General features: G+C 43.7%; 1 protein-coding gene across 6 annotated transcripts in view; it reads left to right on the top strand.

Moving 5' to 3' along the window:
* The window catches only part of agap1 (ArfGAP with GTPase domain, ankyrin repeat and PH domain 1), a 126,296-nt gene that overhangs the window by 58,066 nt on the left and 41,966 nt on the right, over window positions 1-26,264 (top strand). For 4 of the 6 annotated variants that reach the window (XM_067499911.1, XM_067499910.1, XM_067499908.1 and 1 more), the window contains exons 4-10: window positions 3,077-3,091; window positions 5,225-5,310; window positions 5,868-6,009; window positions 6,691-6,825; window positions 14,118-14,245; window positions 15,132-15,287; window positions 15,482-15,574. In XM_067499911.1, coding sequence (XP_067356012.1) covers window positions 3,077-3,091; window positions 5,225-5,310; window positions 5,868-6,009; window positions 6,691-6,825; window positions 14,118-14,245; window positions 15,132-15,287; window positions 15,482-15,574 — 755 coding nt within the window. The remainder of the gene's footprint in view (window positions 1-3,076; window positions 3,092-5,224; window positions 5,311-5,867; window positions 6,010-6,690; window positions 6,826-14,117; window positions 14,246-15,131; window positions 15,288-15,481; window positions 15,575-26,264) is intronic. The other 2 variants (XM_067499912.1, XM_067499909.1) reach the window with 1 other exon arrangement.

Genomic DNA, 26,264 nt, shown 5'->3' with positions numbered 1-26,264 from the left:
CCGTTGTGATCACGTGGTGCGATGCTGCAGAAATCCATGAAGTCCTTCATGAAAAATAAAAACAGAGAGTAGCTCACAGGCCCTGCAGTGATGACCATATTCTTCATCCAAAATTAAAGCTGCTCTGCTGCCAGCTCCCCCAACACACTCCGCAGGCAAAGACCCTCATATACTAAACCACATGTTCCTTTAATATTTCACTGCTTGAGCCTTTTCCTCTCTGGAGGTTTGGAGACGCAAAAGAGAACCGGACGTTGCGAAGCTTCTCCTGACTGGGACTCATACGTTTTGGTTCCCAAAGCACTGAGCACTTCTTTGTTAGATTCACCCTCTTCAGCCGCAGCAGAGGCAACAGCGTTTTCATCTGTTTAGTTTCATAACTCTGATGAACAATAATGCAACATAACATTACATTTTCAGGCCAAAAAGAAAAAAAGGTCGCTGATTATCATGATCAGGCTAATTGCTACCAACCACTTTTACATATGTTCTGTTGACAAGTTGTTAAAAGATAATTTTATTTTTCTGAGACTTGATCAAAACTATATTAAAAAATATGGTCCAGGTTCACACAGGCTGCTGTGGAAATGCACATTGTTTTCACTTAATTATACTCGTTTTGGCTGGATTGAAACTTCAGGACCCGTGTTTATATGGAAGTGAACGAATTAAAAGTATTATCACGGTTATAAAACAAGAAAGTAAGATCAAGAAAAGACAAACCATTCCACCTTCCATTAAACCCCGCCGCCTTTGGTTACAGGCTCGTTAACCCTTTGTGACCTTTCTGAGTGTTTAAAGTCTAGAAAACCATCAAACTTTGTGTTTTTAGGACGAAAACTTTGCCTCCGTTTTCATGTTGGGACCCACCCGGAATCGGGCCACATACCATTTTTGGCTGCCTGTCCCTCGGCCTTCGATGTTTGGAGGAAGGAAGAAACGAGTGTTATTCAGGGAGACTAGATGATAACATGTATTATAATGAGCTGAAAACGACAAGCTGCTGGGGAAAATCCCCAAAACGTTGTGGTGACGGGTTATCCCCAGATCTAAGACGCGAGAAGGCCGTCTTCAGCAGTGACTTACTACTTCTTTAAATGTCCTCTGTGGCTCTGCAGCTCCGGCCTCCAGTGTCCAGCTGCTCAGTGCCCAACGGCCTGTTTCCACCGCTTGGCCTTCATTACACCACAGCTCTGCCAAAAGCAACACGACACGGCTTTTCAAGCCGCTTCACACACTGAGTCGGAGCCAGCCGCAAACAAAAGCTCCCAAACCTTTCATCTAATTACTTGGCACGGCGGATCCACTCCACTTATTTAAATAAAAACTCTTTGAAATTGTTGCATAACCGCAGAGAAATAAAAGCAGCTTAAGGGGGATGAAGAGCGGGGAAGCTGATGTGTTGTTTTGAAATTCCTCGGGTCTAAATATATGCTCTGCCTGGATTCCCATGGCAATTGATTGGGAGCGGAGTTGGTGGCTTGCGAGCAGCAGGGGACCGCAGCACCACAAAACCACCAACCAGGACTATTCTTATCCTGCAGACTGGAGCCACGGCTGCAGAGAACGGCACTCGCTTCAGCTCCTGTCAATGAGCAGAATCTACTCCTCTTTCAGTCACTGTCAGAGACCAAACCTGCAGCTCGCATAGTTTGAGCTGCTGCATTCAAGGACCACCCGACTTTTTCCTATACTGCTGTCTTTTAGAAGCAGGGTGGACATTTTTGGACATTTTATGTCAAAAGTTAAAAAGTGAAGTGATGAGGAAAATAAGCAGACCACAACTCAAAGATCATTAGTCTATGATGATGTGATTTTCTCTCTGTTTGTAATTGCATCACCACAAGACAGTCAAAAATATAAAACCCCAAACATCACTTTGATCCTGTGTCCAGCTTTTCTCATTTACGCACACGTTTTCAGACGGATTTCAGAGCACACCTGGAATATGATACTAGAACCGCTGGTGGCTGTGAAACCTTCCGTCACTGTGAAAAGCTGCGATCTGCGTTGGGGAAACCTACTGTAAAGTCCATGAAGGCAACACGGAGCACGACTGGGGGCCGAGTCGCCTATTTTTGAAAAACTCCAAGCTGCCAGTTTGAGCAGCAGCACATGGTAGCCATTAAAAAACCGGCTCCGGTTGGGAAATTACCCGCAGCCACCAAACTAATGCTGCCGACTGTGGCTTCTAGGTTTGTGCTCACACAGGGAGCCAAATCCGTCAGAGTCTGTTGTTTCTAAAATAAGTTTCTGACTTTAACAGCAGAAACACGGGTAAGAAGATGGACGTCTTCAGTGAGCAGAATTTGAATCCCTCTCTGATAGAATGATTTATTTTTTGTACCATTAAACCTCAGCTTACAGGACCTGCAACACAAAAATACAGCGTGGATAATGATGCTAATGGAAAGTAGCACGAATGGTGGATTAGTTGACCTGATGCTAAGGTTCAATGTGATGCAACTGCAAGTCGAAGGTGAAGACTCCATCCTGCATTTCCCATAGTACAGCAGAATACTGTCCCGGCCTGCAAAATACTGAGTCTGACTTGATGGCAGTGATGCAGGAACATCAGCTTCTCTGCGTTCAGATCACAAAGCAACATTTGGAGGTTAAACTGCTGGAAACTGATGCAAAGATGCAAACGTTTGCATATTTTGTGCACATTATTGCAAACAAGATGATAATTATTATTCATGTGCTGAACACTGGGATCCTCTGTTGCTGTCTGTAGTGTGTGTGAACACAGCTGTGACAAAATGAGCAGGTCCAGCCACGATTTTGTCCAGTCTCTGTTGATTTATTGTGTTTCCTGATCTGAGCTGAGCTGCAAACAGCTAATTTCTGTTGGCTCCTGTTTATTCTCCTTTATTTTCTCTTCTGACCTTTTTTGTTCTGTCTTTTGTTTTGGTCCCTTGTTGCCCCTGAAGCTCTCATTAGTCCTTGGTTTGCCTCTCTCTGTGCTGATGGACTCTGCTCTCTGGATGCTGGGTTTGACTGTGCATGCATTAACTGTGGCTTTTTGCTCTGTGTTTCCTCTCCTCCTTCTCTCTGGGCTGCTCTTGTAAACTAGCTGACGTGGATGCAGGTAACTATCCTCCCTCTGTTCCTCTGTCCCGCTGTCCATCCATCCGTCTTCCGCCTTGTTGATTCCGACAGCAGTGTGTTGAGAACAGCTCGGGTTCAGCATCTTTAGGGAACTTTGAAACAATATCACGTGATAACCGTGGAATGTAAACCAGTTCCAGAGTTTTGAGAGTGTGTTTGCCACCTGCTGGACCTGAAGCTGGACTTGATTTACTGTTGTTAGCTTCATCCCTCAAATCAGTTTGTTTTAAATACATTTTCCTCATGTTCATCATCCCTCCTCATTAAACACAAACACTCTGCATTATCTACCCACAGACGGACACATCTACACGTGTGTATAAATAAATCTATATAGAAATAGAAATGTGCTGACTCTGCATTAGCTGAGCCATCTGCTGTATCATCGGAGCTCTGTGCATCCTCACAACGTGACGCCTGTACACAGGAAACAAACCGCTCATCTTTCTAAATTTACAGTTTTCTAATGTAAAATGGAATTGTTGCGATTTAAACAAGTGGAGAATATTCAGAGATTTATTGACCCGATGTTCTAAGGAGTGTAGTGGATAAAGTACTCAGATTACTTAAGTGAATGTACTAATGACAGTGTGGAAATATACTGTTATCACTCTTCCTGCAGATTGTCTCATTTCACACCGATGAATATTATTGAATAAGTAATTGTATTAATATAATTTCTTCATCACTTTATTGGTACAGCTGTAATGATGGAGCTGATTTTAGTGACGTTATACTTTGATTTGATGATCGAATGCTATGATTTTTAACACTACAATGTAATTTACTTCATGTCATCGCAGTGAAGCCTGATTACACTGTATTAAGGTTACGAGAAGTATCACAAAAGTGTAGTGGAGTAAAACTACAATATTTGAGAACTATTTTCCAAGCACATTTCTGCATCCATGACTTACTGAGAGTAACGTGTGTGTGTGTGTGTGTTGGGAGTGGTAATGCAGTGTGCAAATTGTAATTAGTGTTGTGTGTCCTGCTCCTGGTTTCCTGCCACAAAGTCATGGGAGACAGCGGAAGCAGGGCGAGCTCAAAAAAATGGATGTGTGAGAGAGTTTGTGAATTTCTGACGTTTTTGTTTGTGTTTGTCCATGAGAAAAGTGTGTGTGTGTGTGAGAGAGAGCGTCTCCCTGTGCTCGCCGCCGTATAAACATATCACTCCTCTCCCTGTGGAGTTAAAGCTGTTAATGCAGCCGTGAGCTCCACATGCCAAGGCTCCGTCAGCTCGCTCAGACTCGTCCTCATCAGCTGATCCTGATGAGAGAACCCAAAATAACGTCCCGACTCCATTTTTAACCCGAGAGACTTCCTGTAAATCCTCAGGAAGGGACGTTTGTTCCCACACTGACCTGAAATGAAACGTCGCTCTGCTGCAGTTTGTAGTTTTCACTGAAGGGAACAATACGTCTGAAAAAGACAAACGATACATGAATTTAAAGTACAGAAAGTCACAAAAACGAGTTAAACGTCTGCTCCTCCGTCTGCCAGTAGATCATTATGTTCTTAGAAAAGCAGCTTTAAATAAAAAAAGAAATGAACCACATGTGACTACTGCAGTAAATCTTCAAAAGTAATAACAGTGATTCATTCTGCCACAATAATTTTTCTAATGGCTGAATTTAACAAATATTCAAAGTGCAACTTATTGGACATTTTTCTAGCAGGCCTCATCTTTTAATAGTTTGTTTGATACAGCTGCTGATACTTTCAGGTACAAACCATGCAGTAGATAAAATACATCCGTTTCATGCTGGTGTCAGAGGTGCGAGGTGTTTGCAGTACACGTTACTCGTTACTGGCTTGTTGTCGCTTTGAAATAACGCATTAAATTGTTAGTTAAGAAATGTCTAACAAGATATTACAGCGTAGAAACAAAGTTTGCCGTGAAGCAAAGCGGACAAATTAGAGGATAAACTGGATGCCATTTTTCATTTTGAAATCCTCGTCTCATTTCCACTCTAATCACGGTGAACATCCTCTGATCACACTCATCCGTCCAATCCGTCGCTGTAAACCCGAATCATCCAGCTGTAGATGTGTTAGACGTCTCTTCTCTGTCTCCTCCGCCGTCTCTCACTGCTGCTGCTGTGTCCTGCAGGCGGACGCTTTAAGAAGGAGATCGTGGTCGATGGCCAGAGCCACCTGCTGCTCATCAGAGATGAAGGAGGACCCCCGGAGGCTCAGGTGAGTAGCCTGTGTTTGAACGTTGTGTGTGTGCTGCACCTTTTTCATTTGACTTGACCTTTTTTGATCGTCGTCTGCTGGCTGCTCATCTTTAACAGTCAAAGTGAAACTGGCTCAATGCAGCAGACGAGGGGGAGTTTGTGTTTCTGCTGTGTTATCGAAAATAGTTTCGGAATAATTCACGGAAATGTTGAAGGTTTTCAGATTAAGCCTGTAACAACTGTAACAGAGTCTCCTCCACTAAAATGTGAGGGACTTCACGTGAATCTTGATCAATTGAAAGGCAAAGATCACGGGTTGCGTGACAAGGCGAAACCTCGGGATGAAACTGGGTCACGATTCCTGCCTCAAACTGACCAAAGTGGATTTGTGATGGGAGCCGGTCTAGACAGAAAACTTGGGGATTTGTGAATAATTCACTTGTTTTCTGTCTGCGGCTCACCTCCCTCTGTGCCTCTCACAGCTTCATCGCCCTCTCGCTGTGCATCTCTGTGGAGAGAAAGGCTGCTTTAATGCACGTGTAGAGTAAGTGTTCTTCCTCCTCCCAATCTCTCCAGTTTGCCTTGTGGGTCGATGCTGTGATCTTCGTCTTCAGTTTGGAGGATGAGATCAGCTTCCAGACAGTTTATCACTACTTCAGCCGCCTCGCTAACTACAGGAACACGGCCGACCTGCCGCTGGTGCTGGTCGGAACACAAGGTAACACACACACACACTCAGAGACCCCTTTACTAATGCAACCTTGCTGACATCTGCTGGTGTGTTAACGTGATTACAACTTGACAGTCAGGATGAGAACTGGCCCAGGTTTAGGTTTGACTTTCTGTGATGGTTCTTCTTGTTCTTAAGGGACAAGTAACTAAGTCCACATCCTTCATCATCTAATTAGGATCAATTAAAAGCCTCGTATTAATTTTAAAACCTTTTTTTTGTTGTTAATCACCTTAAGTCTCTAATAAAACAGAAGAGTTCATGTAAAGACTCTCTGAATGTCCCTGTAGTGTCCCCTGGGAGTCCACAGGAGACATATTTGGCATAGATGTGGAGCATGTTGTCTGTACTGAATAAGCTCCTGGGTGCCTAGATTGAAGCGTCTGCACACTTTAAGCAGCAGAGGGAGGCAAAGTACCACCTGATCGTCCTCGGTGTGCTCGTCTTTGTATTTTATTTTGAAAAAACACCATTTCAGGAAGTGCACAGTACATATTACAGAATAATGTTAGTAAGTAAAGGATTTTTGCTTAGTTGATGCCAAAAATGAAAGATTTAATTACTTTTAGGCTCTGAGTTCAGAATATTTGTAGGTTTGATCAGAAACCACAAATGACATTTCTATTTTTTATTTTTTAAAGAAAACTTTACATTTTTGTTTCGTTTCAGACGCCATCAGCTCATCGAACCCCAGAGTGATCGATGACACCAGAGCCAGAAAACTCTCCAACGACCTTAAACGATGCACCTACTACGAAACGTGCGCCACGTACGGCCTCAACGTGGAGCGAGTCTTTCAGGACGGTAAGAGACAAACTGTCCCATCATAACCTCGTGGCCAGGAAGCTAAAGAGTCCAGTCCTCTGGGAAGGTGACCCCAGCCCCCCCCACGATGCCCTGGCCACAGCCATTCTCCTACTTCTAATCCAACATCAATTAAGAATGAAATGGTCCCACTCAGCTATTTAGCTCAAACCGAACAGCAATTAAGTTTTATCGTAGCGAGGAAGGGAAGGCAGGGAGAGGGGCAGACCTACAAAAAGAGACGATTCCCCAACGGGATTAATAAAAGAATCAGGCATTAGGGGAGGAGGAGGAGGAGGAGGAGGAGGAGGAGGAGGAGGAGAGTGTCCGGAGTTGTCAAGGTCCCACAGACAGACACACACACATATGTGAAAGAGCGTGTTTAATGTCAGTGTGATCGGAGGCTGCAGGATGTTTTCTTGAGCATCGTCACTGCAAAATCAAGTCAGGCAAAGAGCTTTAACACGTCGTGCCACAACTCAAAATAACAAACTCCCACAGTTCTTATCTGATCGACTGTCACTGAGAACTCGAACTGACCTCAAACACGTTTTGTATCACACGGCTCCAGATTTTCCAACTTCCAGGAGCCATGTGGATTTGAGCTTTTCTCTCTGGCTCTTGTTTTCTAAATGTTTTCAACTTTAAACAGTAATATGTGGCACGTTAAACTGGATACAGATGTCAGAACGAGGAGGATAAAGGCCACAGTTTCAGCTGCTTCTGCTTCTTCGTCGTTTTCAGTGAGACGGGAGCAGAAGGAGACACAGAGGTTCAGGATGAGGTTATTTTTTTTTTTGCCTATTATTGCACCAAAGTATCTTTGCAAATAGTAAACCCCGCGGCTCACTTTTTACACGGAGACCACATTAAGAATGGAGACAGCAGGGGTGTTAATGAAGCGCTGGTCGGCAGACACGGGGGTTTTAACGGCTGTGTAATTAGAGAAAAATAGATGACACCAACTCGGTGGTTAATTAGCGGAGCTGCAGTGAGTCTGTCGGCCTCTGGCTCCGTCTGCATCCACCTGGCTTTACATCCAGCAGGTCCGGACCCTCAGTTGTGTCTACAGGTCATGTTTGCCTTTTGTTGCTGAATGAGGGGTCAGATCTGTAGTGACAGTTGTTGGGAGTTCTGTGCTTCTGCAGCACAAATAAAACTGGATCTGAAGGACCAGTCACAAGGCAGTGAAGAGGCCTAAAAATGAATTTCAATGATTTAATGCGTGCGTGCAAAAGGTGTCACATTGAAAAAAGGAGAAGTAGTGCAAACCCCGTAAAAACCTTTGATTCCTTCCTCTGAAATTTTCTAGTAATATCTGAATTAATGAAGGAATTATGAGGAACATTGAGGACACTGAAAAGTCCAGATAAACTAAGCGTTAAAAATACACAATGTTACCACACATACAGTATCTCTTGCATATTGCATAGCCTAAGATTTGCACAGGGAAGCGTTTGTGTGTAGTTTAGGGAGACACACACTCTGCAAAAAGTCCAGGCCACGAACAAAAAGCCTGCGACTGTTTGCATAATTGTTTTATACTCTTACATCTGAAGTAGCTGTGGTGACCATCAGGATGGTGTAGAGTCAATATAAAGTAACGTGGTTCACTTTTTTTTTTTTTAACACTGTTATATGATTCAGAGCAATGAGATGAATGACATTCAGCGCTGGTTTGGCTGTGCACATAGGAGTATAAAGGAATAAAGGAAAGCAAAAAGCTCTGTGTGTCTGCGTGGTCATAGTTGAGTTTGTCCTGCAGGGGGCAGTGCAGGAACAGGAAGTCCCTCGGGTTAAAGTTGTGTTCAAACACACTCAGCAGAGCAGGTGATTATTGCCCATTTGTCTGAGTCCGTTTTTGCCAAATATCAATACATTGTGAGTGTGTAACTCGTAGCTGTTGTGGGTTACGTGAAAATGCTGGTTGTGGCAGTGAAAGAGCATCAGATGATCAGCTGATGGAAAAAGCTGCAAACATGAGCGGGCAGAGCTGAGAGTTTGGCAGCAGATCACATGTGAGTGTGTGAGTATTCCCCTGCTCTGTGTGCTCTCAGCCCAGGAGGAAGCTTTCCATGCTAAACGCTGCCTTGTTATCCTCTTAATTATTCCACTGTGTGTGTGTGTGTGTGTGTGTGTGTGTGTGTGTGTGTTATTGTCTCTGACACTGTCTCCTTGTATTTTTCTCATCATTATCCCAAATTAATCTGATTTTTAATCATCCAGCAGAACGATGAGTTAAATGTTTTCAGTTGATGCCAGAGACATGACAGCCGCCTGCAGCTCTGTGTGTGTGTGTGTGTGTGTGTGTGTGTGTGTGTGTGTGTGTGTGTGTGTGTGCGTGTTTGTTGTTATTAATTTTTTTTTATGTGTGTTTATGCTCATAAAGTGCTCATTTTTTCACACTGTTCCTTTGGCGTGTTGTCCTTTCATTGCATGCGTGTTTGTTTTGTGTTGGCCTTCACGTTGTGTGTGTGCAGCTGCATGTGCTTCTTTGTGTGTGTGTGTGTTTGACACTGTCTGTGTGTGTAGTACTGTAATGTTGTGTATCTTGTTTAAGACTGTGATTGTGTTTGTCTGTGATGTGTATTTGTGAAAGTGTGTATTTGTGAGTTACTGGCTGTGACTATTTTTGTGTAGTATGGTACAATTTACAGACAACCAGAGATTAATGCGTTAAAAGATTCTGAAATCTTGAGAAAATTATGCACTTTGTCTTTAGTCTTACAATCAGTTTTAGTTTGCTCAGCAGTTGTTTGACTTAAATATTGTTTTCTTATGTAAATATTGTTTACTATTTACTCATATTCATTCTTGCACTGCTGTTTAATATTTCAAAATTTCCCCTTCTGCTTAAATCTTTTTGTTACAAGGAGAATATGAATATCTTCAGAATTCATGAATATATTTTTTACCTTTTACCTTTTTAAACTCTCATATAAGAATTACATTCCACTTCCACATGTGCAGCTGTTACATGAAAGTCTGCTCCCATAAAAATAGATTTACTTATCTTACAAATAGGTTCTTGATCTGGCTGTACCCTCGATTCCTTCCTCAGCTATGAAGGGTCGTTATCAGATTTGGTCCTTCTCCTCTGACAAATTGCTGCTGATTTAAATGACATTTGCAAACATCCTCGCATTTGTCAATTGTGAATAATCTCACAATTTATGAACGAATGGGGATTTGTGTGTGTATTGATCTCACATGCATATTTTGGTGACCTCCGTTTGAGTTGGAGTCCAGATTGATCGTGGCGGGTCAGCCTGGTCGGGGGTGGGGTTGTAATTACAGCACTCATATTCAGCTTCATAATCAGCCACAGCGACAAGCAGAGGCTCTCAGTGAAGAAACGCTGATTCGCACTAATTTGATATGATTGGTTTGTGTGTGTGTGTGTGTGTGTGTGTGTGGTACAATAAAGCGTCTATGGTGAGCATCGTAAATGTAATAAAGGTTTGATGAGTTACAGCAGCTGCACAATGCAACACAGAGTGGAAGTTGCATGAGTGACCACAACATTTAGTGTTAAAAATAATTGGCTGCTCGTCATTAGGGGGGTTTTGGAGTTCAGTGAGGAAGAGGAGCGCTAGGAGGAGTCATGTCCTTCCTCAGGGTGTTAAAGTGCAGTGCGTTGCCAGTGAATTGCTTTCCTGTACTTTACCTAACTGGAGCCACCGTTAGCACTGAGGTGTTGGAGTTTTAGAAGGAACTTGCTGACTTTCAGTCATGTCAGCTTTGTAAATTATGTCTTTAATAATATGATTAAAACTATATGATGATGATGGTAATTGAACTATCTGATAAAGTCTTTAAACAAAAGTCCCAACGATTACTGATTGCATCTTCTAAAACGTGAAAATGTGTTGCTTACATTACATTTGTAGATGCCATCCTCTGAAAATGATGTTGCTTTTAAAATATTCTCTGATATTTTCTTAACGCAACAATTAATGGGAGAATTGAGAAAATAAGATCAGTGTGTGATGATGTCCCCAAGGGTTAGTACTGAGACCTGTTTTATGTATTGTTACCTTAATAAAACCATACAAATGTACATTTCTGCTCATATTGTTGACAAAATGAGACTAAAGTCCTAAATCATCAGCAGCTTTTAATGTATAAATGCAGTTGCAGTGTACAAGTCGAAGATTCGCAACGGTGTATTTATAATATTTATATCACAGTAAACTGAGTACTTTGGGTTATTGTTGGTTGTTTTTTAATTACATATTACAGAGAAAACAATTCATCCGATAATTGTGGTAATTATTGGAAACTCTATTGATTCTAAAGATATTCGTCAGTTGCAGCCAATGAGTTTCACAGCAACTGTGTTATCGCTTACTGTCTAACAGGAAAACCCTTGAATCCGACCCTGGAACAAGAAATAACATGCTCAGAAATAGTACGGGATCAGGGGAAATCATCTTTCAGTAAACGTCTTTGTTTTAGGCTGCGAGTCGTGTGTGTGTGTGTGTGTGCTTAATATCTAATTTGCTGTAATGGGAACTGAAGCCTGGTCCAGTGGGGGGAGTGACCTCTGTGTGAGGGATGGAGGAGGGTGACAGCACTGCACTCCCTCGTCCATCAGCATGCTAATTTAATTAGCCTAATTACACCGACACGAACCCCCTCAACACACACACACACACACGCTGCTCCTTCTCCTCTCTAATCCGTGTCAGGGTGCAGACGCAGGGAGCTTCGTTAACACACATTAACGAGCTGAGACGACAACACAGTCTCTCACACAGTCACTCAGAAATGCTTGGACACACACACACAACTACAAGTGTGAAACATGCTCCTACAAACACACACAGCCAATGACTATGACTAAAACGCTGAGAAACACGCAAATATAGACAAGACGGTGTAGAAAGTTTAGTCGCGTTCGACTTCCTGATGCATTTCACACAGCAAAATGTAACACTGTAGGTGCTGTACATTTCTGAGCAACAGGCTTTCTGCACCACGGCTCTGCAACCTTAACCGAACAACCCTCGCAATTGTTATTTACACAGTAGAACGGGCTGATATTTTCTATTTAAAATTGTCAAATATTTTTACCTATGTCACACTAGTGCAGTGTACATATTTATGTGCCATATTTACTCGCTTGTACCTTTAAAGTACAGAAAAATATGAATGAATTAACAATTACAATGAAATTTTAAATAATAATAAGAATAATCATGATTACGATCTTGACGCGAGTTTTTCCACCCGTTGATCTCTGCGAGTTTAAAATGAGTTTGCAGAAGTTCGTTTTTTTCTTTTTCTTCACAAAAGTTTACTTAAGAGTAAAGTGAAAGGTGGTGCACAGGTACAGGTGCCCTGAAGGTGGTAGAGGAGAAAAGCTCTTTAAATCATTCAAATCAAATGGTTTGATCCTCTGTGAAGCGGTGACTTGGCCAAAATGTTTGGTTGTTTGGAGGCGACGTCGCATGTTGTTGCTACGTGTCTATAGTGGAACATTATCTGCAGCTGTCTGCAGCTTCAGTGTTTGACTTTAAAGTGAAAAGGTTGGAACGCTGCAGAGTCAGCTTCACCCCCCGTCCCTCTTTATGTCTCACCCGGTGGTGCAGCCCCGTCATAAATCTGATCAAAGAGGAGACGGTTCCATTAGAAGAAATGGCAGCTTCTCAGAGCAGAACTGAGATTGATGGATAAAGTTAAATTGCATTAACTGTGCAGTTTAAATATTTAGCACAGTCTTATCATAACTGTTCTTAACACTTAAAGTAATATACAGCCTGCCAGGTGCAGGAGGGACATGCTGGCATGTATGTGAGAGCCTGGCTGTTATTTGCCATGCTAACAGCATGACGTCCATCTCACCAAGGTCCAAACATAATGATGTCCCAGTTCGGTCCAGGCAGGTCAAAGAGCTGTTGGGTCTGATGAGGTGTCCAGTGTTGGAGTGGAGACAGGAGAGAATTAAGACTTTAGCGACTCCATTATCGGGGTTCCAATAAACACAAGCCTGTTTCATGCGCTCGCAGATGAAGCCATTGTTTTAATTGGCCTCGTTAAGGCCCCTGGCTTCGTTAATGAGGGAGCGGTCGTAAACATTTAGCTCCAGGTGACACTGGGCCGAGCCAAGGGCAGCAAAAAGAGAGAGAGTAGAGACTCTCACGTGTTTTTTAATCCCTCCGTGGCACAAAGAAACAGTTTAGAACGAAAACGATGAAATAAAAGTCGAGTTCACGCTAAATGTTGAGATGGCGATTAGCTTTTTTGATTAACCTTTGGTTTGACATTGATTTTAATGTTTTTTTCAACTAACAGTATCTTATATTATATGGTTAAGATGCATTTGCTGTCCTCAGGTGTTTTAAACTAGTGGACACATTTCTGGGGCAGCTGTAGCTCAGTTGGTAAAGCAGGCAATCCATAGAGTCGGTGGTTCAATTCCTGCTCCATCTGGGCTACGCGCCGAGGTGTCTCTGAGCAAGACACCGAGGGCCAAGTTGCTCCCAGTGGGTCATGTGGGCACCTTGCAAGGCAGCGACCTCCACCGATGTGTCAATGGGTGAATGAGAAGCGACACTGTTTAATTTAAATCTGTTTTTCACGAGCCACTTTTGGTCGTATCGATGATTTCGATTTTTGTTAGTGGCCTAACAGTATTTTTGTAATAAAAGCAGGAATATGTCCATTCAGTGGATGTGTGAGCAGTAGATGCTGAGACAGAAAGTGCACTGGCAAACTTCTGAAGAGCTTCAGCCTGATCCAGTGTGCATTGAAACAACTTGTAACAGCTAAAGACTAAACATCATAAAATGTGAGATTACTCAACACGTCCTGAAGTGCATCAGTCCTAATAACGCTGAGCTCGGCCGCCCCACCATCCTCCTCGCTGGGTTATTCATCCGCTTTGCTGCAAACCCGAGGACGCCCACCAACACACACACACACACACAAGAATCTATCAGCTGCAGCGATTATTCTCCCATTATTAGACTGGAGGGGAGGATGGAGATGGTCCGTTCAGGAGCGAAAAGGTCTGCAGCAGTCAATGAGAAGCCCTCCCTCATCACACACACACACACGCCTTCCCCCCCCCCCCACCTTTTTAAAAAGTCAATCAGAGCACAGGATGGCAGGATCTTTTCTAATTGCTTCTGCAGTGATTTTAACTATTGATTAGGCCTCGTTGGGTTGTTCAGAGTTCAGCCGGGATAAAAATGATACGAAATATCAGGAGCAGTGATTAAGAGACTCCATCATCAATTGAGACAAATACTGATGGATGTGTTTGTGTTGTGCCGTGTGTGTCGCAGTTGCCCAGAAGATCGTGGCCACCAAGAAGAAGCAGCAGCTGTCCATCGGCCCCTGCAAGTCGCTCCCCAACTCACCGAGTCACTCGTCCGTCTGCTCCACGCAAGTGTCGGCCGTCCACATCAGCCAGGTCAGAGGTCAAACACAGCTGAAAAAAGCTAATTCTGACTTTATTTTATATCACAAAGAGCTCACATGACACACACTGACACAGTTTAACATGTGCGTAAAGGGACATAATAATATTTTACTCCACATTTTACTCAGATTTTGTTTTAGTTTAAAATTGTAACACATTTTTGTACTTTTTTGTTTACTGTGTCTTCTCAAGTTTGAACAATGCTGATAAAACCTTTTAGAATTATTTAATATGATCTCAGAAACAGTTCTTCAGCTGCTGTTTTCAAAATTTACATGTCAATTGTATCTAAATTTAGTCCACTGCGTCGGCCAGTAAGTCATGATGGTTTATTAATAAACTTATTTTTTTTTTGATGTTCAGAATCAGCAACTGCATTGTAACTAACGCTGCCTGATGTAACGGAGTAAAAAGCATAACTGCTTCTTCGCACACAGCTCTTGTCAGTGAAGTACTCACGCCACCCTGAGCTTCAGGCCGTTAAAGCGCTTCGATCCTCATCCTTCAGTCCTTCATTGATCTCTCATTAAAAAGCCATCGCTCAGCGAGTTTAAGCAGCAACGCCACGTCCCCGGAGAGCCGTGTTTATCTTCCCGCCGCCTCTGCAAAAACGGCCCTCGGTGCATCTTTAGCGCCCACTGATTACTGCCGAGCGTTCACCCCCTCACCCTGCACTCAGGAGACGCCTCGTACACTGATGAGGCCTCCAACTTTTTCTGGCAACTGCAGAGACACATAGAATCACATAGGACTTTAAAATAGTTAGTTTAAACCCTGAACTGTAAAAGCTTTATTGTGAAAGAGAGAACATGTAAATACAACGTTCAAGGTCCTTGATGACCAACAGTTTTAGATCCTTTTTTGACTGTTTTTCCAGACGAGTAACGGCGGCGGGAGTTTAAGCGACTATTCATCGTCCGTGCCGTCCACGCCCAGCACCAGCCAGAAGGAGCTCCGCATCGACGTCCCGCAGACCACCAACACCCCAACACCTGTCCGCAAGCAGTCCAAACGGCGCTCTAACCTCTTCACCGTGAGTACCTCTGCTCCACAACTGTATATAATTTGAAAAACAAAAATCCGACATGATTCAGGCGTAAAAATGTTTTGTGACGTGTCTGATGGCGCTAAATGGATGAACAGGTGACAATCTTCATTTCAACCACCCGTTTGCAGCAAGTCAAACTCAGTCGAGGTGTTTAAAAGGATCATTTTTTTGCTTCGCAGTCGAGGAAGGCAAGCGACACGGACAAGGACAAGAAAGGCCTGGAGGCTCGAGCCGACAGCATCGGCAGCGGGCGAGCCATCCCCATCAAACAGGTGAGACCCAGACTTCCTGTCTGTTCTGTCGCTCTGTGCGCGTTTGATGCCTCGGCCTTGATTAACATTGAAATCACACACTTGACATCAATTAGAGCGAGGGGCTCTCCCGGGTCCTCCAACCAGATCATTAGGCGAAGTAGAGGGAAGGGATTTCACTGTCACTCCCTCCGTCGCTCTTTGCTTTGCCTCGTCCCTTTACCACCACCTCCCCCCATTCCTCTGTTCATCCACTTCATCTCCCACTACATGTCTCTCCTTTCTCTTTCAAAGCTGCCTTCCTTACCTCTCGTTTCCCTTCCTGAGCTCTTTGATTGGAGCCATGCTAAAGCTCACTTCTTGCAGCAGTGGGTGAGGGGGGGGGGTCTCCTGACAAACAAATCAGGCAATTAGCGAGCACTAATCACAGCCTCTTGTGTTGTGGTTGCAGCGTTGTTGCTAATCTTCTAATGAACAAATCGCATTTGTGATTAAGAGCCGCCTCGCCAGGAGAGAGCGAGCGAGCGGCGTGGAGTGAAAATCCCTCCACAGCTTCTCTTCAGCTTCAAATGCAGTTTTCTTCTTCTGTGGTTTTAGTGCAGCAGCGGAGCTCAGCGGGTGGAGCCTGGCTGTGCAGTCTGCTTAGTTTGAATTGAGTGCAGAAAAGCTCCTCATTATGTAGTGAAAACAAGCCCACATTAATGACCCCAGACCCCTCAAACTGTCTATTTCATCATCACAATTTGATTCGATTGCGAGTGCAGTAGAATATTTAATTTTCACCCATTCACGTGGATTTTGCACCACTCTTAAAGCATTGAAGCTAAGACAAAGCTGCTTGGTTGTCAGCTCCAGCTGGTGGTTCCTCTCCTGTTTGTACGTCCCCCTTCCACAGCACTCGCCCATAATCCTCACAGACTCTTCCAGCCGCAGACTCAAAAGTGATGTGGTCTGGTCCTGGCAAAATACAGTTTGAAGTTGTTCCTGTGAACTACTGCTGATCTTCAACCCAAAAACAAAGATGGCGACAGGAAGTGGTAATGATTTGCAGCTTAGTATGATCAGCTATATACCAAATGTATCAAATAACTTAGTTAACGTTAACGTAGTTGAAATAATAGAATTTGTTGAGGAACCTTTTTGATGAGCTTGAGCGTCAGTGTACGAGTTGAAACTGAACGTATTATGAAACGGCTCATGAAATGTGAGCCTCACACTCGTGTAACCTGTGATACAACAAACATGAGCCAAAGCAGCGTTCGTTAACCGAAACCTGTTCGCCAGAGTCAGCTGATCGAATTCACGCTAATAAAGTCTGACACATTCTTAGCGTGCCGTGGCACAACATTGCCCCCCCCCCTCCCCCAAGTGAAAAAGCAGAAGCGGCAGCGCTGTGAGGCAGAGCACCGAGCTTCCTTCTCCTGTGTTTCTTTTTTCTTAGGGAGTGAGTGTTAATTGATTTGATGGTTCCCTGTGGTCGCTCTCGCCTCGTCTCCCTGCCTGCTCCTCAGCGTCGACGACAGGCTCAACACACCGCAGACCTGCTCCCTAATTAGACTCTGTGTGTTTTATAAAGACCGTGTGTGTGTGTGTGTGGTAGATTTAGGGTTCAGCTACAATTCCTCCCATTAACACTTTGTTTTCACTGCACTTTACTTCCTGTGTGAGTCGCTTCCATTAGCACCTTGTTTCTATTGAGAGGAGGGTCTGACTGTGTCTCCCCGCATGACCTCAACACTTATAATATAAATCAATCAATCCACTCTAATGTCAGCTGTTGTTCTGATAATGTGTCCACATCCTCTGCACAGGTATTTAGATTCATAGTGACGCCTGCTTGTGATTTAAATCGCCATTACTTTACTTTGTGTTTGTTTGAATATTAATAATAATCACAGAATTATCATGCTTGCACAAAGGGAGCCAGACATAACAGCTGGCTGTTGCTTTCAGCAGACAGAGAAGCATCAACTTTAAGCATATTTGGTCAGTTTTAATCAATTTGCAAGTAACTTTTGACTTTGAATGACACCTGTCTCGAGTTTGATTTGATTCTAATTTTTTTTTATCTGAACTGAGAACTTCTCCGCATGATGACGCGTGGAGATATTTTAATAGATATGCAGAGGGGAGTTTAATATCACTCAAACAGAAGTACATCTACTGCTCGAATTAGAATATTAGGAAGCAATCCTGAAATTCTCCTCATTTTCTAGCTGCACTTATGTTAATCCACCTGTCAATCAAACAGCATGGGTAGGACTGAGATTTTTAGTGGACATTTAGTTAATTTCATGTTTTGATCCACAGCTGCAGGACTGTTTATTATTCTTGTGTGTGTGTGTGTGTGTGTGTGTGTGTGTGTGTGTACATGAGGCCACTTGTTTGCCTGTCACCAGTCCCGAACTCATTAGTGCGACTCTCGGTGCGACTCTCAACCACTCGAGGTGACGGCAGTTCACCTCGGCTTTTGTTAAGCGGGAACGCCCTCGTTAAGAGGCTCCAGCGCTCATTAAAAACACACACAGACGGTAGGACATGGTGGACTCTGTTGGCCCTAATGAGAACGAGGCAGGTTTCCACTCTGACACAATTAGCCAGTACAAATCCACACAAACATGCATGTTGCACACATCAACAGCAGGACATAAACAAAGATCAGGGGTTTCATTTGTAATCGTGCAAAAACAGGCCGATATTCAGTGTGTGTGTGTGTGTGTGTGTGTGTGTGTGTGTGTGTGTGTGTGTGAGACAAGGCCACCTGTGTCTTCATATAGGCTGTAGGTATGAAGTGCCACCATTACAGCAGCTTAGAGTGAGTTTCCACACCTTCAGAAACAGATTCTCCTTTACGTTGTAGGAACTCACCAAGTGTAAAAAGGACATTAACTTGTTCAGATGATGAAGAATTCAGCTTGTTTTGTTTAAATATATATCCTGGACACAGGACATATGCAGTGTTGTTTGCAGGTCTGTGAGTCCTGTCAATCCACAACTGCGACACTGAAAACTACGGATTTTCATGAGTTATAATTGTGTTTGTGTAAATATAAATAAGTGAAAACTCCACTTTCAAAAGCAGCAGCCACTGCTTATGCACTGTGTCCGTTTCATTTAATTAAATATCCTGTTAAAGACCCAAAAATGAACATTTTCATCATAATTAACTCTCTGAGGGAGGTTTTCTTCTGCCACCTGCAAGAGGAACCAAACCAGGAAACTCATGCAGAGTCAAAGCTGAAGCCTCCTTCGAAGATGCTCCGCTGCCACATAAACCACAGAGGAAACTCTGGCTGCACCGGCAGCCGATTGGCTGCTTTCTTCTTCTTCTTCTTCTTGCAGTGAGCGGATGTGTCCAGCTTTGTTTACAGAGGCTGTTGACGGCGCAGGGCTCCTCCGACATCTGCTCCATGTTGCTAATTAGCCGATAATTACCGGAGAGAGAGGGAGAGGCGCACTCATGTCTCTGTCAAGCAGCTGACAGAGGCGCTTTGAAAACCAACAATCTAACAAATTAATTTCTCTGACACAGCAGCCGAGCCGCTGGGCTGTCAGACACACCGGTGATTTTTTTTTTTTTGTTTCCTCCGCTTCTAAAGCTTTTTTTACTTGCTAAAGGTTGATCCACCTGGGAGCTGCCCAGTGCAAACAGCCTTTTACTGGTGAGCAGTCTGCAGCTTCACTGGAGCATTTTGGGCTTTGGGCACCTCGCTCAAGGCCAACTCAGGAAAACATAATGACAGGAAGACATATTAGTGGACACTTATGGAGATGCGTGGATTTTCCAAGCCACGCGGGAATCTGAATGCTGCATTTGTGGCGGTTCACAGACTCTAATTAGAAGTTTAATATCCTGATTAGAGTGTGCTCTTTAATGATGCACCCTTAACTCCAAGTATTTCCACTGCTACTACTGAAACGACTTTCTCCAGGCCCTTTGGTCTAATATGTGACCGATTTCCAGCATAAGACAATGTCACAGCGTTAGCTTGTCCATTTACAGTATCACATTAAAGTTTAAGGTGTTTGAATTTGGGTTTTTTTTTGTCGGAAGGCTATTTTTTTTTTTTTTTTTTTTGTTTTGTTTTTTATTTATCCAACCAGATTAATGAAAACATCAAAATAAATAACGGAATAAAATTTTGCTGTAGCTTCATCTCTTCTATTAAAAGTGCAGTGGAACACTTTGAGCACGCTCCGTCCCCCCGTTGCTGTTTTAATATTGGGTTTTCGTCATAGGAACATGATACATAAAGTTCTATAAATTAGAAAAATATGTGATTCGTGCCTTTACAACCAATTTGGATTTGAATGTCAACAACTTAACCCAGAGACTCGGCCATTTCAGTAAACTCTGCCTGCTCACTGAGGCTGCAGTTGATGGATCTCCTGACCTCCACGTGGACGACCTCCCACTGTAAGTGAACGCTGGAGTGTCTTCCTGTGCCTCCACTCTGACTCAGACTTCTTGCAGAAGTCTCAAGGCCTCGGACAGAGTCCTCTTCCTGCGAGAAGCCGATTAGTGTCATGGCTGTAATTGCCTCTCGCGGGGTTGCAGACGAGCACAGGGCTGGGTGGTTTTGACAAGTCTACTCGTCCCCCCTCGGCGCCGGGCGCTTTGTAAGGAGTTAAATTGGATGGTTAATTCGGGTGTTATTTACCCTGTAATTCATTAGTTTCGCCCCGCCATTGGCAGCGGGCAGGCTGTAATTTCACGCTTCGCAGTAAAAGATGTCTCATAATCTGCTTCATTTAGCAGCCAAAGAATTTAATGAAATTAACTGCAGCCCTAATTAAGACGGTGAATATTAAAGACCTGCTATCAAGGCTTTAACGAGGGCGACACGATCCGCCTTCCGCCGGATTGGAAAAATATCATTTCCCTGGGAAAGGTTGTCACCGCTCGGAGCCATTTTGGCCATGATGACATTTTTGTCATGCACACTAACCCCTGGAAATTAGATTTGTCTCAGGGTGGAGGATGTGTTGGAGGGATGGCTCGTCCCTTTTTAGTTTGAGGAATAATAAAAACAAGAAACACAGGCATCAATCAAAGAGCATTTTCCGATTGTGCTCATTACACCTTGACGCACCGCTCTCCACGGAGCGCTGCACAGTTTTGGGTGTTACTCTGAGTCTGCAGTGGCTGCTTTGATGTTTCACGTGTGTGTGTGTGTGTGTGTTGTGTACACTCGTCTGTTGATAAGCTGGACAGAAGCAACCAGCAGTGACCTGAGGGTCTCTCACAGAGGAAGAGGAGCTTTGTTTTCCTCACATCCTGGCTCTCTCGGAGCGTCGGAGCCGAGCAAGGGGCGAGGTTTTCATCCGCTAATGAATTGAGACTGCTGAAGTAAGGTTTGGATAATTGAGTTTCTAATTAATTACCCAGAACTCTTATCAGATAAATCGGCTCCTCTTCAACCCCCTTCTTCTTCTCTGGTGTTTTATTTAATCTGGCCTGCATCCTGCTCCCATGGGGCTGCCCTTCACCGTCCTTGCCTCATCAACACTGACCTTGTCATGGAGACTGATGTTTGCACAGAACGTGTGTTTTGGATGTTAGTAGTGGCTCAGAGAAATCATCCTTTTAAGAAGCACATGTCTCTGCCAAGCTGTACTGTTGTCTCAATTTATTACTGTAACCACAGAAAATAATGTTGAAAAATGTATTTTGGATACAGATAGTCTTCTGTTTACTCTCTGACAATGTTTGGATTCATGTATAAGGACTAAGTCAAACATGTTGGCTACATACCAATTTCTATCGCGCATAATCTCGCCGACCCGCAAACAACATACTTACAATTCTGCGTTCTGAGTTTTTTCAGAATGCAGCAATAATGTGATAACTTTTTTTTAGAAGCTCTCTGGTCCGAGACTAAGTGAGGCAGATGTGATTAAGTGTGTAAAAGAAAGGTTTTGACCACGTAATGGAGCATGTTAAAGGACCACTGTGTACTTTTTTTTCATGGAAGGTTACAGTTTTGTCCGTCCAAATCTGTGGCACATTGACAAAAGAGTGAAATGCAATCGGCAGAACTTGTTCAGTAAGTCACCTGAAATAAAGAAAGCTCCTCGAAAAAGTCTGAACTTGTACATGTATGTTACTGTGATTTTTATTACTTTAATGCTGTTTTTAGAAATGGCAATCGAGCCCAGTGATGCAGAAGCTTTACTTGTTTCCGTTTCCAGTGTAACAAGGTTTTATCTGCTTTCCACAAAGGCGATGTTTACCTGGAGTGAGTCCTTTATTTCCTTTGTTGTCTTCTTGGAGGAGCCCTGATTTAGAGAAGTGAACGTTTCACCGACCTGACTACAATCTCACACTCAATACAAACCGACACTCGCCGCTCTGTCGGAGCGGATGATGGATGACCTGCGATCACTGCCCAGGCCGGATCAGATGGGCGCCCCGATAGAATCTGGAGCGTCCGGCTTCCCTCCCACTCGCCATCAACCTCCGGAGGGTGACACCTCTAATTTAGCCTCCTGCTCTCTGGGGACATTGATAAACCAAAAGGGCCCCGACTCCTTCGAGATGGTCCTGTTCTCAGGAGGGTCTTTTGCACAGATATCGCCTCCCCTGTATCTCCTGTAAGATGCACTGTCAGTCCCTTCAAAAGGCCTGGGGAGAGTCCATTGTCTGGGGAAAAAAGGGGGGTGATTGAGTGATTAGAGAGTAGATTAGTCTGCACCAAGAGATGGAAAAAGTTCCTTTTTTTTTTCTAGCAGGGCTTAGATTCACACAAAGGGTAATTGTTGTTTAAAGACGAGTGATTGGTTTTGTTTTGGCATTTTTAAGCCCATTTTTTTAAGCTTGTACAATCCAGGAACTTCACATATTGAGCAAAAAAAGAAAGTTGCTGTTTTTCCATCGGTTTCTTTGTCATAATTCCTCCTTCAATGCTTCCATCCATCATTTTCCTCTTCTTACATGAACGACATTTGACTGCGGCGGTCTTTCATTCATCAGGGACCCTTCGGGTTGAGCCCGTGAACATATCCGGATGCGTCGTCTAACGAATGACTTCATTTTTTGGCTTCCCCCGAGCGAGCGACCTTTTCTTAAGCACTATACCACAATACTTCACCGAGGCGAGGAAGTGCCTCAATATGAAAGTGTGTGTGTGTCCGTGGTAGAGTTTATGTTTGGGGATCTTTAACTCCTATATGACTAAAGACTTCTTTAGGTTTCCCTCTTTCCTATGTCCCTGGTCATATACACTTGAACACAAGTCTTTGTGCTTCTTTGTTTTGATCTGAAGAAGAGACCACAAACCTCACTAATGCCCTTGGACGTTTTCAGATGCCTAACAAATGACTTCATCTTCTGGCCCCCCCAAGCTAGCGACCTTTTCCTAAGCACTACCCTACAATACTTCACCAGGGCGGAGAACTGCCTTGGTACGGAGAAGAGAAAGTATATTTGAGGATGTATTTATCTCCCTACATCTATTTTCCCATGTGGAGACCTTGTGAGCTGTCATGGCTGCCACCCCCTCCCCTTCCCGAAGGTAAAATAAGAGGCGACGTGTGTGTGTGTGTGTGTGTGTGTGTCATGAAGCCCGAGGAGGTGAATAATGAAAGATATTACCCATCAGGAGGGCTTCGATGCAGCATTCAATTAGCCTTCCCCTCGCGCAAACCGATCGCTTGCCATCCCCAGGATGGATGGACAAAATTAATTTGCTGACGTCTCCCTCCCCAAATACCAGATTTGGATGGAAAAGTGAGAGAAATATTGTTTCACCCCTCAGTTTAGTTCAATGCAGGCCTCCAGTGGTGGAGCTCAACCATCAGCATCACTCAGAGCCCTTTATTGTTATACTATATTTAACCAGAAAGTAGGTTTTCCTCTGTAAAGCACAAACACCAGGAATAAATGCACCAAACTCCCTGCTGAGAATGTGTAGATTTTAACGCCTTAATGCTTTAATTTAGGATTGTTTACGTATGTTGCATAGTGTTGAGCATTAATCGAGTTAGGACGGTGACAAATCTTATAGAACACAACATTATGATAAAAAAAATTATAATAAATAAGTAAAGACTGTGGTGCACTAACGCATCCTCTCTTTACTGATTCTTAGGTCTTCGAATGGCTACAAGATCAAAAAAAAAGTGTAAACTAAATGTTACGATTTCATTCTTGGTGTCCAACTTTAAGTTGCTTGTAACGATCCTTGCAAAGCATAGTGGTCTTTTTCCCGAGGTCAGTTTACATGATCGATTGAATTTGAGGTATATTTTGCAGATAACTCTTGTCCCTAGATAGTTGTTAAAAGTCTGCGGAATCTCTCGAGTTGTGAATCTGCAGATTTATCTGTGAAATTAGTGCTTTGATTGATTAAATCTGATAAAATCCCACAAGTCTGCGCTGACCTAAAAAAAAAGCTTAATTGATGACAGCCCTAATGTAATCACACATTGTGCCTCTCGCTCGCCCTCTGCCTGGAAACATGTTGCCGCTCGCTCACTAACAGGCAGTAATGGATGATCAGCTGGCCTGACAGCTGCACGGCTGGCGGCAGCTTTCGCTTCAGAACAGCAGGAAGCTCGTCAAGTCGCGTTTAGCGCACCGTGGGGAACCCCTGTTGTTGCAGCAGCACACACACACACACACACACACACACACACACACTGGTCTGTTTTACTTCCTCGTGACATGAGCTGAAATTAAAAGAATGACCTGACAAAGCTCCTCACATGTGGAACTGAGTTTTAATGAGATAATCTGCTTCTTTTTTATCATCTGGCTGTAACTGGTCCTTATTTACCACAGATTTCATCCTAATTATATCAGATTAGCAGGTTTCGCTGTAGATGTTGACTCTCAGTGGGTCTTTATCGTTTTCATTTTAAAGAAAAGGGAGTCAACCTATGTCCAGGTCTGAGGACACAAAGAGCTTAACTGTATCCTTCATACTCAAAGCGAGGTACATACTTTGTTCCTTCAGAAACCTCGTTTATTCTTCACATCTGTCCTGGACAATTTGTGGATCCTGAAAACCATATTTTTTCAACTTGGCAAGCTCTGGTGACTTCATCACCAGTGACGAATTACTTAAAAAATGAGCGAGTTTCTGTTTTTGAGCTGCTTTAGGAACCCGGCTTCTTTACTGGATCTGATGTTAGCCCCCTATGGCCTCCCTCTCTGGATTGGTCTGTGAGTTGTCCTCCAACATGAAGCTGCTGATAAACCACACATTGTTCACCTGTGTATGCACCACGTTCATGTCTACCCCCGTTTCTTGTTTCCACGGTGACCTAAAAAATGTAAAGAAAACTAAATTGTAAGTGAAGACAACAAAGAAAAGATTGAATCTGTTTTACTTCCATTAAAGCGAGCGGACCTTTGAAAATCCCATTGATGATGGTGACAAACTGCAGCAAGTCATCTGTTGAAAAATGTGGAAAAAATAGCCATTTTGTAGTGGATGCTGCAATATTTGTGAAACCACAGCCATCATAAGTGGAGAAAGAGTGAATCCTCAAATGACTCTCTTCCATTCTTTTAAAGACAAACAGTACAGTCACATAGTGTCAGATCCAAATATAGTTGTAACAGTTTACTTCCTAAAAATGAATAAACCGCTGTGTAAAAACACACCAGATAGAAGTCAGGCCATAAACTTCATTGGACCGGAGTCACTGGGTGGAACAGATCGTCCGACAATCATCCTTTCGATTGAACCCCCAAATTGAGGGGCAGCTCTGTAGTTTGCGATATATATATACACAGTACTGTACACGGCACCGTTTTTCTTTTTCTCGTTGATCAGCTCTCAACACTCCAGACACCAGAAGGAAACCAGACAAAGGATCGTTCCAGCTGTGATGTTCCTGTCTTTCATTCTGTTTATTAAGGAATAACTCTCTGTCCTTCTGACACAGTGTAAAGTGTAAAGACATTTTTCTCAGTATCTCGTCCTTTGCGCCTCGACTGTCCTCCCTGTCACTCTGAAGCTCTCCTTCCCGGCGTTATGTCACCGCCAATTACGCCAAATGTGCCGTCACTGGCGGCGGGGGTCACACCGGGCCTGCAGCGCTGTCCCGCCACCATTGACCGCCTTAATGAAAGCTGAGCAGAGAGCAGGCCTCTGTCCATCAGCCAGCCTGTCCATCTCACTTCCCGCCCCCCCTCCCTGTCTTCTTCAGTGGTGCCTCTAGCCCCCACCCTTCCTCCTTTTACGGCTGGACACGGCTGGACTTAATATCCTCTGTCGGAGTGTTAATGTTGTAGAGGTCCGGTAAAGTGACACGCGTGGCAGCGCGGCTGTAATTGCTAATCAGTGGACAGTTTTATCCCCCCACCCCCACCACCACCACCTCTTTCACTTTTTGATCTCCGTCTTTCCCCCATTTCGATCCCTCTCTCTCGCCTCCTCTTTGACCTTCTTGCTCTCATCTAATGAATCTGGCTCAAATGAAGTGTGGGCGGGCAGTCGCTCGGCCTAAACGTCAGTCAGCCGCAGCTGATGTGCGTAGGAGAGTGAGGACAGTTAACAAGCCTGAAGAGAGAGCGACAATTAAATAACTGCTGATTTTCCTCTATCTTTGCCGTCCTCGCGCTGTTTTACATCCAGCTCCTTTCAGCAGATTTCTGATGTTGTTTTGCGAAGACAAGAACGTGCATTTAATGCATCTTTAAGCACATTATCCTCGCTGCACAGGCTGAACATAATTTAACTCCACACACAGAGCAGTATCA

Source organism: Channa argus, chromosome 4 (assembly GCF_033026475.1).
Source record: "Channa argus isolate prfri chromosome 4, Channa argus male v1.0, whole genome shotgun sequence".
Lineage (NCBI taxonomy): Eukaryota > Metazoa > Chordata > Actinopteri > Anabantiformes > Channidae > Channa > Channa argus.
The sequence above is the reverse complement of the archived record's forward strand: the minus strand, read 5'-3'. Positions and strand labels throughout refer to the sequence as shown.